This window comes from Rhinoraja longicauda, chromosome 3 (assembly GCF_053455715.1).
Source record: "Rhinoraja longicauda isolate Sanriku21f chromosome 3, sRhiLon1.1, whole genome shotgun sequence".
NCBI classification, from domain to species: domain Eukaryota; kingdom Metazoa; phylum Chordata; class Chondrichthyes; order Rajiformes; family Arhynchobatidae; genus Rhinoraja; species Rhinoraja longicauda.
The window spans coordinates 74,156,672-74,170,329 of record NC_135955.1 but is presented as its reverse complement, the minus strand read 5'-3'; the positions used below and the strand labels follow the sequence as shown (position 1 = coordinate 74,170,329).

At 42.2% G+C, this 13,658-nt stretch overlaps 1 protein-coding gene across 1 annotated transcript in view; it reads right to left on the bottom strand.

The window, feature by feature from the left end:
* The window catches only part of st8sia4 (ST8 alpha-N-acetyl-neuraminide alpha-2,8-sialyltransferase 4), a 64,000-nt gene extending 54,536 nt beyond the window's left edge, over window positions 1–9,464 (bottom strand). The window contains exons 1-2 of the mRNA XM_078396432.1: window positions 9,282–9,464; window positions 7,718–7,849 (exon numbers count right to left, since the gene is read on the bottom strand). Coding sequence (XP_078252558.1) covers window positions 7,718–7,849; window positions 9,282–9,391 — 242 coding nt within the window. The 5' untranslated portion in view covers window positions 9,392–9,464. The remainder of the gene's footprint in view (window positions 1–7,717; window positions 7,850–9,281) is intronic.
* Between the last annotated feature and the right edge of the window lie 4,194 nt (window positions 9,465–13,658).

Here is a 13,658-nt window from a genome sequence, read left to right as displayed (position 1 = left end):
CAAAATTAGAGCGCATGGATAAAAAATTGGTTGACAGACAGAAAGCAAAGAGTAGGGATAAATAGGTCCCTTTCAGTATGGCAGGCTAGTGAGGTACCGCAAGGCTCGGTGCTGGGACCGCAGCTATTTACAATATACATCAATGACTTGGATGAAGGGATTAAAAGTACCATTAGCAAATTTGCAGATGATACAAAGCTGGGTGGCAGTGTGAACTGTGAGGAAGATGCTATGAGGTTGCAGGGTGTCTTGGACAGGTTGCGTGAGTGGGCGGATGCATGGCAGATGCAGTTTAATGTGGATAAGTGTGAGGTTATCCACTTTGGTGGTAAGAATAGGAAGGCAGATTATTATCTGAATGGTGTCAAGATAGGAAAAGGGGACGTTTAAGGAGATCTGGGTGTCCTAGTGCATCAGTCACTGAAAGGAAGCATGCAGGTACAGCAGGCAGTGAAGAAAGCCAATGGAATGTTGGCCTTCATAACAAGAGGAGTTGAGTATAGGAGCAAAGAGGTCCTTCTGCAGTTGTACAGGGCCCTAGTGAGACCGCACCTGGAGTACTGTGTGCAGTTTTGGTCTCCAAATTTGAGGAAGGATATTCTTGCTATTTAGGGCGTGCAGCGTAGGTTTACTAGGTTAATTCCCGGAATGGCGGGACTGTCATATGTTGAAAGACTGGAGCGACTAGGCTTGTATACACTGGAATTTAGAAGGATGAGAGGGGATCTTATCGAAACGTATAAGGTTATTAAGGGGTTGGACATGTTAGAGGCAGGAAACATGTTCCCAATGTTGGGGGAGTCCAGAACATGGGGCCACAGTTTAAGAATAAGGGGTAGGCCATTCAGAACGGAGATGTGGAAAATCTTTTTCAGTCAGAGAGTTGTGAATCTGAGGAATTCTCTGCCTCAGAAGGCAGTGGAGGCCAATTCTCTGAATGCATTCAAGAGAGAGCTAGATAGAGCTCTTAAGGATAGCGGAGTCAGGGGGTATGGGGAGGAACGGGGTACTGATTGAGAATGATCAGCCATGATCACATTGAATGGCGGTGCTGGCTCGCAGGGCCGAATGGCCTCCTCCTGCACCTATTGTCTATTGTCTATTGTCATTGGTGGTTCTGGTGGTGAAAAATCTGATTTCAAGTTTGGAGGGAACAGAATTAATAAAATGGATTTCATACCATGACCATTGTGTGTAAGCATCATTTTTTGTATTTTTTTAAATTTACTTGAATTCCATTATCTCAAAAGTGTTTTTTACTCGTATTTCACAGCAAGTACGATTTGCTCAAGGATTCAGACTGAAAGGATAAACTACAATATTATGAAGGCTTTCCTCTTTGTATGGGCTTATTGTAAACTACTTCCCCTAATTTTTCATTGATACAAAATGCCGTCAATTATGAGGTGAAACTTTAAAAGAGAAAAAAATATATCCTGTCTTGCAATGGCCTTCGACACTGGAAATACCATCAACAAGAATTTCCTCAGCATTGTTCCTTAAGAAGAGGGTAATTGAAAGAAAACATCAACCATTTGGTTCCAAAATGTCAGGTCTGAACAGAAATGCACAACTGAATACAATAAGAATGAAACCACAGTGATAAGTGATCTAGCTTTGGTCACATACATTGTGCAATTGGCTAACATGATTCCCTCCTTTAAGTATTATTTTTGTTGTGAACATAATACAACATTTTATTGTAGTATGTGCTACATATTTTTCAGCAGTCGAGAAAACAATATCTAACAATTGTATTGCTCAAAACCACAACTGAAAAGCAAAGAAATATGCTAGTATAAGAAAATAACTGCAGATGCTGGTACAAATCCATTTATTCACAAAATGCTGGAGTAACTCAGCAGGTCAGGCAGCATCTCGGGAGAGAAGGAATGGGTGACGTTTCGGGTCAAGACCCTTCTTCAGACTCTTCTTCAGAAATATTCTAGTTTGAATGTAGCAAATTAATTTAATGCCATGAGGAGTAGAAGCATCTTAATGCAGTGTAATAGTTAGAGTAGAAACCCATGTGAAAATTATAGAATTGTATGATTTTCATTTAACTATTGATTTTCCATGTGTGTTTGGAGCATGTATTTAAGTATCTATACAATATTTCAACAAACAAAACTGAAATTAAAAAAGATACTTTTATCAATCAAATTGGACCAAAAATATAGTAAGTAAAAGAGAACAGAACAAAATCGCACATGATAATGCCTAATGGTTAAAACAAACGCGACCAGGACTGATTTTAGAAAGTTCAGCCAGGAAGTAAAAGAGGAAGAGAGAGCGTGAGAAATAACTGGTCACCACCGGTCACACAAAAGAGTATTTAAAACGCTTCAGTGGGTATTTGAACAGAATAAGGTTGCAACAGGAGAAGTCAAGAAACTAAGAAAAAATTTTAGCCCCGAGGCAAAGAGACTGCTGAGGTGCTAAATGTGCATTGTATGAAAAATATCTTGTTACTGGAGTCTCAACAAAGGAAGATAAATATAGATTTTTGAACAGCTAAACAGCTGAGGAGGCACTGAAGAGGCTACCAGAATGCAAAGTGAATAAATTACCAGGTCCAGATGGGCCACGTTACATGGACAGGATAGGTTTAGAGAGATATGGGGCAAATACAGGCAGGTGGGACTAATGTAGATCGGACATGTTGGGTGGTGTGGGCAAGTTGGGCCGATGGGCCTGTTTCCACACTCTATGAAGTTACAAAAAGGCTTGCTAAGGAGAATGTAATTGATGTAGTTTATATATTTATATCTAGTGAAAGGCTGTTTTGGACTGAATTCACGTGTACTGTGGGATTCTCCCAGGATCAGTACCATAAACACAATTTTTCATCAAATAAATCAATGTCTTATACATTGATATGTAATTTCCAAATGCATGAATGACACAAAACATGAGACAGAGTAAACTGTGAAGAGAATAGTAATAAACGTCAGGGGATGTATATAGGCTGGTGGAATGGGTGGATAAGGTAGCACTGTGGTGGAGCAGCTGGAGGTGTAGCCTCACCACTTAAGCAACCCAGGTTTGATCGTGACCTTCAGAGCTGTCTATGTGGAGTTTACATGCTCTCTCTATGACTGTATGGTTTCTCCTGAATGTTCTAGTTCCCTCCACGTTGGTAGGTTAATTAGCTGCTGTAAATTACTGCTAGTGTAGGTGGATGTTAGTAGAATCATGGTGGAATTGATGAACTTTTGAGGCTGGTTATCATCCTCATATCTTGTTTGCCAGTCTGAAGAAGGGTCCCGACCCAAAACATCACCCGTCCATTTCCTCCACAAATACTGCCTGACCCAATAGGTTACTGCATCACTTTGTATTTTGCTCAATATTTCAGCATCTGCAGTTTCTTGTGTCTCCTTATTAATCCTGTTGCTTGAGCACAATGCTGTGATCATCATCTTGAACTCAGGAGGCTAGGAATTTGCCATTTATGCCTGACCCCTTCAAAGCATGGCATTCACACAGGTGCACTTTCCAAAGAAGTCACTAGAAGTTAAATGTTGATGGCTTGCCCAATATGGATGCATACAGGCAGGTGAGTATGATCCACATTAGTTATTACATTGGATACAGTTGACTGGAATGAAGCAAGGATAAATTTTAAAATTCCATTCGACAATCGCACTGTACTTCACCTCTTCTGCTCCCCCTTCCAATCCTATTTGGAAAGTGCATGTCCATGGGTATGGCATAATGATGTTTCAATTGTGAGACTAAATACCATAGGTCCAATAATTACATCTCAGAGTTTCAAAAGAGGAGAAAAGAGATGTAAGTAATTAATACTTTACATATGATTTTACAAAATTCTATCGATTCTGGAAGTATTCCTGTCAGTTGGAGGGCAGCAAATGGTTCACCTTTATTTCAGATAGAAGAAAGGAGAAGGGGAGTTACTAGTCTAAGAAGAGGTATATGAAAATGGAAAAATGCTTGAATCAAGATTGAAGTACATAGTAGCAGAACTACTTAAAAAGATTGGGTGATGTTTCGGGTCTGACCCCTTCTTCAGACCCAAACGGTCACCCATCCTTTTTCTCCATAGATGCTGCCTGCTCCATTGAGCTACTCCAGCACTTGTGTCTGTCTATCTTCAGTATAAACCAGCATTGGCAGTTCCTTCCTACACAACTTTAAAAGACTGATATGAATGAACAAAGTCAACTTGGATTTCTGAAAGGAAAATCATGTTTGATTCATCTACTGTTCTTTGAGGATGTGACCAGTAAAATGGTTAAAGAGGAACCAGTGGATGCAGAATACTTGGATTTTAAAAGGTTTTCGATAAACTCCAAAACTGGAATATCGTCAACAAGGCTAGAGCATATATAGTCAGGAGTATTATTGATTGAGAACATATTATTGAACAGCAAGCAAAGAGTCTGAATAAATGTTTTTTTTCCCCTCTCAATCTGACAGTCTGTGACCTGTGGGTCACCACGGGGATCAGTGCCTAGGCAGAAGCTGCTCACAAGATGTATCGAGGATTTCTCTGAGAGGACATAAAGTCATATTGCCAAGTTGGCTGATGATACAAACTAAAGTACAACAGTGTGCAGAAGGGAGGAGGATGTGAAAATGTATGCAAGGAAATGTACACAAACTGAATATGTGAGCAAGAACATGGCACATACAATATAATGTGGAAAAATGTCAAACTATTTACCTTGGTGCACAAAAGAGAAATACTGAGTACTTCTGAAATGGTAGGGGATTAGGTAACATTAATGTTCAAATGGATCTGGATGTTGTTGTACATAAAATCTCTGAATGGCAAGAAGCAGATGCAACAAATGATTAGGGATGCAAATCGTCAGAGGAGTAAATGAAATACAATTAGGGAAGCGTTCAACTTTATTACAAGAGGATTTAAGTACAGGAGTGTGTAAAAATGTGAGTGCAAATTTAATTCCTACAGGCTTTGTCTCCATATCTAAAAAAGAACATATGTGTCATCGAGAAACTGCAGCAAAGATCCATTAAACTGGTTTTGGGGATGGTGGAATTTTTACGAGAATGATCCCAGGAATGATTGGGTTAACAGATGACCAGTGTTTGGCTGGATTGGGCCTGTGCTCGCTGGAAGATAGGATGAGGGGGAACCTCATTGTAAATTATTGAATAGTGAAAGGCCTGGATAGAGTGAATGTGGAGAGGGCGTTTCCACTCGTGGGAGAGTCTTGGACTAGAGGCCATAGCCTCAGAATAAAAGGAGTACCTTTAGAAATTAGATGAGGTGAAATTTCTTTAGTCAGAAGGTGGTGAATCTGTGGAATTCATTGCCGCAGATGGCTGTTGAGGTAGAGATTTTTAAGGTATAGATTGACAGATTCTTGATTAGTAAGTTGTGTCAGGGGTTTCTTATAGGCTTGAGCCATCTGACAATCAATCATTTGTCAACTTTAATTATAGTCTCAACCATTACAAATGCCTTTTGAAAAAATAGTATAGTACCCAAGGAGCAAGATATACCTATACTTTGTCAGGAGAAGGATGGAGAGAATAATGAGTTCTAAACACGATTATGCCTAGAAGAAACTAAACAATAAAAAAACAGATTAACATTGTAATGCCAATGTTTGTTGCAATTGATAAGAAGGTGATGTTAAATTTTCTTATTCAGACACAAATATTCAGATTTCACTGCCAGTCTCAACGAAGTAGATTCTTCCTCCAATTCAGTGTCAAAATAATATTTACACCAATTACTTGTACCTTGTCCCCAATTCAATATGCCTCTAGATTCTGTCACAAATTCAATATTCCTGCAGGATATGAGCCGTAAAGTCAATAATCCTTCTGGTTCACTTTATCACATGGCTTCCTCAAAGAGCAACTGGAATACACCATAACATTAAGGTAATAACACTAAAAACAAAATCCACCATCTTTTGCATATAAACAGCCGCAAATATGAGTTAGTGCAGCTCAGAGAGTGGCCTATATTTCTTGAGCTTAAATTTAGTCAATGTACCTTCTGGCACTACAACAAAATCAAAAACCTGCAGATGCCAGAAATGTGAAGTAAAAATGGAACATGCATGAATCACACAATAGCTAATCAACATCTGTAAAGAGCTCCCCCCCTCCCCTCCTCATTCCCCTCTCAAACCCACCCAACCCCCTTCAGGCCCAACCCAACCACACCTGCCCCAAATACCCCCTCGACCCACCTGTCCTTGCCCCACCGGCTTTACACACTATTCCTCTTCTCTCCTTATCTGGCATCTTTTGTCTCCTTTTAATTTCTAGCCTTTGTTCACCCATCTGCCAAACCACTCTCGCCTCTATCCACTTATCAATGGCCAGACTTTGTCTTGCCTCCACCTCTTTTCCAGCTTTCTTCCCCTTTTGATATTCCGGCTAAATAAGGGTCCTGACCCAAATTATTGCCTTTTCATTCCCTCCATAGATGCTGCCTGGCTCGTTGAGTTGCTCCAGCACTTTTTTGGGTTTCATTAATGTTTCAGGTCAATGGCCTTTCATTGGAAGCAATTACCTTGTCCTTTTGGCTACAGATTCTGCCTGACCTCCTGTATTTTCTATTGTTGCTCTTCACACAACTACTACCTGGCAGTCCACACTGAAATATGTTACATTGGGCATGTAAATGTTCATAATTTAGCTGACAAATAGATGGTTAAAATTGCTACTACATTACCGTATTTCAGATTTTGACTATATAAACTGTCTTCTTCACAGGTTTAGCTACGTAATAAGGAACTCTGCAGGCACGACTCTATTAATATCAACAATTGTCTGAGGAATACCCATGGTTCATTAAACATTTCTATCATTAGTGCTCATATTACTCGATTATGTAGATCATAATATCAGGGCTGCCCGCCAGTTAAAATGTTCAGCTAAATGTCAGGTGTCTTGAGGAGGAGCAAGTATAGATGAGTTGCAGCAAATGCTTTATTTCAGTTCAGATGTAAATGGTTAGAATAACTTTATTTCGGGTTATTTTTCTACTTTGGACAGTGATCATTGCAAATGGCTGCAAAGTTGAGAAAACAGAGTGAGGTTTTTTTCTCAGTGGTTCCAGGGCTTGAGGCTGTTGCATCTCCATGCCAGTTACCTGAGTTTAAAGAGCCAGAGAGAATCTTACCCAAAACCCATGGAGTTGTTATTTTGAATGTTTGTTTTTATATACTGAACTTCCTATTGTTGTTTACTATGGTGTACTATAGACAATAGACAATAGGTGCAGGAGGAGGCCATTCGGCCCATCGAGCCAGCACCGCCATTCAATGTGATCATGGCTGATCATTCTCAATCAGTACCCCGTTCCTGCCTTCTCCCCATACCCCCCGACTCCCCTATCCTTAAGAGCTCTATCTAGCTCTCTCCTGAATGCATGTTTACATGTTTGTCGTGCTGCTGCAAGTAAGAGTTTCATTGTTTGTTTCGGAACATATGACAATAAAACACCCTTAGCTCTCTCCTGACTCTTGATGGGCCAGGTGGGTGGGTTGTAAATCCCTACTTTACTCGCAGTAGTTACTGACATTTTTGAATATCGAGTACATTTGATCGCTTTATTGTGTTAATTATAGTCCAGGAATGGAATGGAATACTTTATTGTCACATGTGACAAGACACAGTGAAATTCCTTGCTTGCATACCCAAGGTATGGGCGCACAATATCGATAAGATAGGATGAAATCGTTTTAAAAATAAAACTTTATACCTGATCTTGATAACCAGAGGCGCGTTGTTTTTCCACCCCTTCAATGAGTGTTCGAAGCGTGGAAGCAGATTCTTCCTATTTACTTTACTGGAGGCGTTGACCATCAGTCGTGTAGGACTCGCTTCTCCATCCCTAAAAGAGTTAGGTTTCGCAGGGGGAGGGGAGGGGACATGTTACAGACATTACTTGAAACAATGAATCAACCGCAGCTTGCGTGATGCACCGAAGGTACATTGTGCATGTTGCAGGAAACTGTGCAACAGCAACTGACCATCCTGTGTTCACAAAGACCGAATGGTTAAGCCGATGCTACGCGCACAAACAGGCGGGTTTCCTGTTTACACACACAAATGCCTCTTCTAGCTTTGCAAACGGACGCGACGGAGCACAGATTAAACTTGTGACTTGGTGAGTCTGAGCCTTCACCACAGGTACAACACCCTCCCCTCCCCTCCCCTCCCTTCGCCTCGCCTCGCCTCCCAATGAAGGACAGTCCGAGAGCTCGGTGTCATCTCCAGACTGTATGACTTGCACGCAACCAAAATAAAAAGCCCTTTTAAAAAAAAATGTTTTGTCTCCTCCAAATCTGCAAAAAGATAGAGCCGCGGTATCTCTTGGTCGGGGATGTCTTGCAGCTCAAAACTGGCAAATAAAAAGCAGACTCGTCGGTGACAAATCCAGACCCCGCCACCGTTATGGAATTAGCAAACATTAACATCGTAATGACAGTTTCCCAAATGGAAGCCCCGAGGTGAAGATACCAAACTAGTATCAGCCGGGGAATCGGAAATAGTTGCAATCTGTGCCCTTCCAAAGTCTATTAAAAGAGACACACTGATCGCACAAAGAACCGGTGTGGTTTGCTTCAATGTGTGCTGGGTTCAATGTGTTTTCGGAGCTGCGAACAGATGACTTAAATCACAACCATCCAGTGTGTGTACCATACCAAACACTGGGCATGTAAAGCACATGTGAAGAGCAGGCAGAATCCCACCTACTGGAGAAAAGCAGAGCGAGGTGGCAAATGAATACAACGCAACACAAAGACGGCAGTGATTTGGAGGGTTTTAGTTTCTGAAAAGAAGCCACAGCTCGGTTTTTTAACAGGCGGCAACAGAGCGTGTCTCAGCATCGCTCTCAGATTCCTGCTCCGTTTCTTTCACACGAGTTTGTCGGGGGAGGGTTAAGGAGTGGTGGGATATGGGGAGTAGGTTGATCTGGGGTCGGGCATCACACACTTGCCTTTCCCACCGATCCACTTCCACGAACATTTCCAGTTAAATCCCAATACTTGGGTGGGGAAAAAAAACGCCTTTAAGTCACGTCTTCACAATAATGCAATAAAACTAAAACTAACTAGACTGTAAAATGTGCATACAACTATTTACAAGGCACCTCTAAAAGGTAACAAAAACATCACTTGTGGATTACAAACGTTAATTGCTTTTCATCAGGAGATAATTAAACATCAACACATAAAAATTATTCCAAATATCGATTCGCAAACTCCTGAAAATAAATTTCACCACTTTTTTTAATTTAACATAGGAATAATGCACATTACCCCAGTTGCGTATGGTGGTGCTCCGATCTCGTTATGTCCTTTGTTTTAAAACATATCACAATGATGCTTATGGTGGTGCATAAGGTCCAACATTTTCGAGGGAGGCGCATTGTTTTATATATTTGTTTATCTCTTTATATGTAGAGATTAGCCCAGTCGACTTCCCATCCAGTCTGAGAAATAAGTAAGGCGCAAAGGGTTTGTCTGTGAGATGGAGACAGACACTTCATCGTCCGCTCCCCTTTCTCAGTTCAACCACTCAGCGGGAAAGAACTAAGCACGGTGCCGAAAGACTGACATGGCCTGGCGCCAATGGCAGCTCGCTCAATGCATGGCCTCGCCCCGATCGTTTTATATATGCCAATAGGAAATAGAAACTGCGGTGTAGCGAGCAGCGAGCAGCAATGACTGATGGAGCCGTGCGCTCTGCCTTGTGGCTTTTAGATAGCGGGTGTCTGGCAGGTAGAGAGAGGGAGCCGGGGGGGCAGGGAGGCGGTGTTGCATTTTGCAAAAAGCGGAGGCTTTCTTATCTGTGTAAAAAAAGAACTGGTTTCATGTAAAAGTGGAAAGTAAACTTTCACCTGAGCGGTGCATCGCAAATGTTGCTGAAAGCAAATTCCGTGCGCCCCCACCGTTGATTTCCATTAGTACAAGCGACGTGGGTTGTCCCCGCGGTGGAGAAGAGACAGCAGCAGCAAGCAGCAAGTGAACATACTGAGTGCAGAAATCAACCAATTATTTTTCTTTGTATGTTGGGACGCTGCTTGGACAAATAAACACGGCATATGTTATTTCTGATATATCTTCTGTTTTAGTGGTTTCCTGCTTTGAAGTTAGTTCTCTAACTCAACCTTTCTGATTCTAGTACTCCCCCCCCCCCCTCCCCCCTCATATTTATGTTATATTTGTTTTGGGGTTTTTCACCATACACATTATTGCATTTCTCGTTTGAAAGTTAGCTTTGGCAGGGCCATGGACCCAAATTTCCAGGGTCAGTGGTGGGGGCAGATAGACAATAGAACAATAAACAATAGGTGCAGGAGGAGGCCATTCGGCCCTTCGAGCCAGCACCGCCATTCAATGTGATCATGGCTGATCATTCTCAAGTACCCCGTTCCTGCCTTCTCCCCATACCCCCTGACTCCGCTATCCTTAAGAAGTTTTCTTTTATCTTGAATTTATTTTTCCCAAGGGCATAAACAGTAAGTTAGAATGACATTTTTTCTTATCACTAAATGCTTGAGAACTGCAATGGACTGTACACCGAACAAAGCACAAGCTTTGGGTGCTATGCACGGGCACCTAAGGCTAGAGAATATGTGCACACCACATTGCTGAAAGGACCTAATCATACTTAAGAAGGTTCAGAGATTTGCAAGGATATTGTCAGGTTGAATTATTTTAATTATAAGGACTGGGATAGAGTTGTTTCCAACAACTAAATAACCTATCTTTCTTGGTAGGAATAACCAAGGAACATAATTTAAATTACCATGTAAAAGGATTAGAAGAGATTTAAGGATTTTTTTACACTTGCAGAGAGAACTAGACGGAGATAGATCTCACAAAATCGTGGAAGTAGATATTCTCAACATATTGAAAATTTATTTTGCTTAAGCTCTTGAAAGTGATCATAACATAACATAACAACACTTTATTGTCACTTGGCTTTTTACACCGAACGAAATTTCAGCAGTCACACAAAACACAGCAAAAAAGAAAAGAACACAGGACACCCGACCCCAACACAAACATAAACATCCATCACAGTGACTCCAAACATCCCCTCACTGTGATGGAGGCAACAAAACTTCCCCTCTCTTCCCCCCGCACCCACGGACAGGCTGCTCGACCCCTACCGAGGCAAACGACACGCACAGCCCCCGCAAGGGGATGGAAGGCCCCGCGGCCGAGCCGCCCTCGGCACCGAAACGTCCCGCGGCCGCACCGGGCGATGTTAAGTCCAGCGGCCGAGCCGCACCAGGCACCGAAACGTCCCGCGGCCGAGCCGCACCGGGCACTGAAACGTCCCGCGGCCGAGCCGCACCGGGCACCGAAACGTCCCGCGGCCGAGCCGCACCGGGCGATGTTAAGTCCAGCGGCCGAGCCGCACCGGGCACTGAAACGTCCCGCGGCCGAGCCGCACCAGGCGATGTTAAGTCCAGCGGCCGAGCCGCACCGGGCACTGAAACGTCCCGCGGCCGAGCCGCGCTGGCGATGTTAAGTCCAGCGGCCAAGCCGCGCCGGGCACCGAAACGTCCCGCGGCCGAGCCGCGCTGGCGATGTTAAGTCCCGCAGCCGAGCCGCGCCGGCGATGGAAGGCCCCGCGGGCGAGCTGCGCCCCGGGGAAGAGACCTAATAAAAGAAAGGTTTCCCCCGCCCCACCCCACCCCACCCCCACACCCCACACCAACACCCCACCCCCCCCACCACACATACACAGCCAAAAACAGAAACAAAACCATCCCAACATCGACAAACAAAAAAAAAGAAAAAAAGACAAACAGACTGCCAGAGAGCCGCAGCCGTTAGGCGCAGCTAATAGACTGCAGACTATAGACTGCAAACGAGGATGACATGAACACGATGGGCAGAAAGGTAATTGTTGTAAAATTTGTATGGTTACAGAGTTCTCAAGGAAATAATATAAAAACAATAGATAACTGACTGCAACATATATCATCTTTTCAAAAATGCTGAACCACAAAATATCTTGTAGAACTTAAAACAATTGTGCGTGATTTTCAAGTGTGACATATAGCCTTTGTGAAGTGTAGGCTTCTGAAAAATGAAGTGCGAATGTACTAAGGTAAAACTTTCCTCACAATACACATCCCGAAACAGTGGTATCAAAGTAAGATGTCTAGACATGTTAGCTTCTGGCAGCAGTTTATATATGATATGATGATGATGATTTTACAGAATTAAAACTAAAGGAACAGATAGCAATAGTTGACAACACCAACAATTTCAGCTGTATATTTTCTGAAGTGCATTCTCATGCATTTTCAGCAAGAAAAAACAGTTTTTGGATTTAATCTTACATAAAAATTGAACCTAGTACTGTGGTGATGACCAACAGCATGTTTTACTTATGTAGAACCTTTAAGAAAGTAAAATATATCCTAAGTTTAGTTTGTAATCAACTTTAGTTTAATTACTTCACCAGAACCAATCAAACTAAAATTGACATTTATCCACACAAGGACAGATAAATCAAAACTCATTCAAACAAATAAATTTAAGGTACTTTTTAAAAATTCATGTCAGAGCAGCAGTGTAATGGCAACTTCCAGACTTTTCCAGTAAACTCTTTTCTAATTGTCATTACTACACAGGGAGTTGGAATAAACTTACGCAAACCCCAACAGAACAGATCTTCCAGTTGTTTTTCCAGTTTAATTAGTTGTTTATTGAAGTAGTTGTACAAACAAGGAGATGAACATACCAGGCTGTACATATCTCACATACAAGTCGTAGCTGGCTGCTCTGACCCTGATCTAGTCTCCAGGTCTGCTCCCAGATCTGGTAAGAACTGCAGACTCTCCCTCCCTATATCCAGTCCCCATGCCCATATATATACCACCCTGTATATATACCACCCTGTATGTCTAATGACCATCCCCAAGTGTCCAAAATAAGATATATCTAGACAAAATAATATAATATGCTAACAGTAGCTAGTCTAAAGATAAATCCACACACCGGCCCCTAATTGTTCTACGTATATAATGAAACAATTACCAATTAACATTAAAAGGAACTGTAAAAACCTTACACATAATCGAAAAAGGAAAGGCATGTACTACATGTTGGCATCTAATCTATTTTAGTGATTCTTCAATCTTTAGGGCCGTCAGCTTCAGCTTCTTGGAGCAGACATATCTTTGTTATCGGTCTTTCCAAGATAATGCTCTTAGTCTGAAGTCGAACTGTGCGCACAAGACCTTGAGTATCTGGTATGTTCTCCAATATTCTGCCATTATCCAGGAGCCTCGTGGTGCAGTGGAATCTGCCATCACGACAATGTCACCTGGAGCAAAGCTTCTTTTTACCTTTGACCACTGTTGTCGTTCTTGGATTAGAGGCAAGTATTCGAGTCCATCGTTTCCAAAAGAGATCTGCCATTTATTGGACCTATCTCCATCTGCGTTTAATGCATGTCTTCCTTTACAAAGAGTCCAGGTGGTGGTATTGGCTTGGCTTTCAACCTAAGAAGATGGTTTGGTGTGAGTGCTTCCAGGTCCATTGGATCATCAGTAGTATCCCTTACAAAAGAGATCCTGTTTGCTACAAATGTTGGAAAGCATTTGTAGCAAACAGCTGTTGGTTGGTGTCGTTGTTGATGTACTAAAGCACTGTTGTGCTATCGGTCCA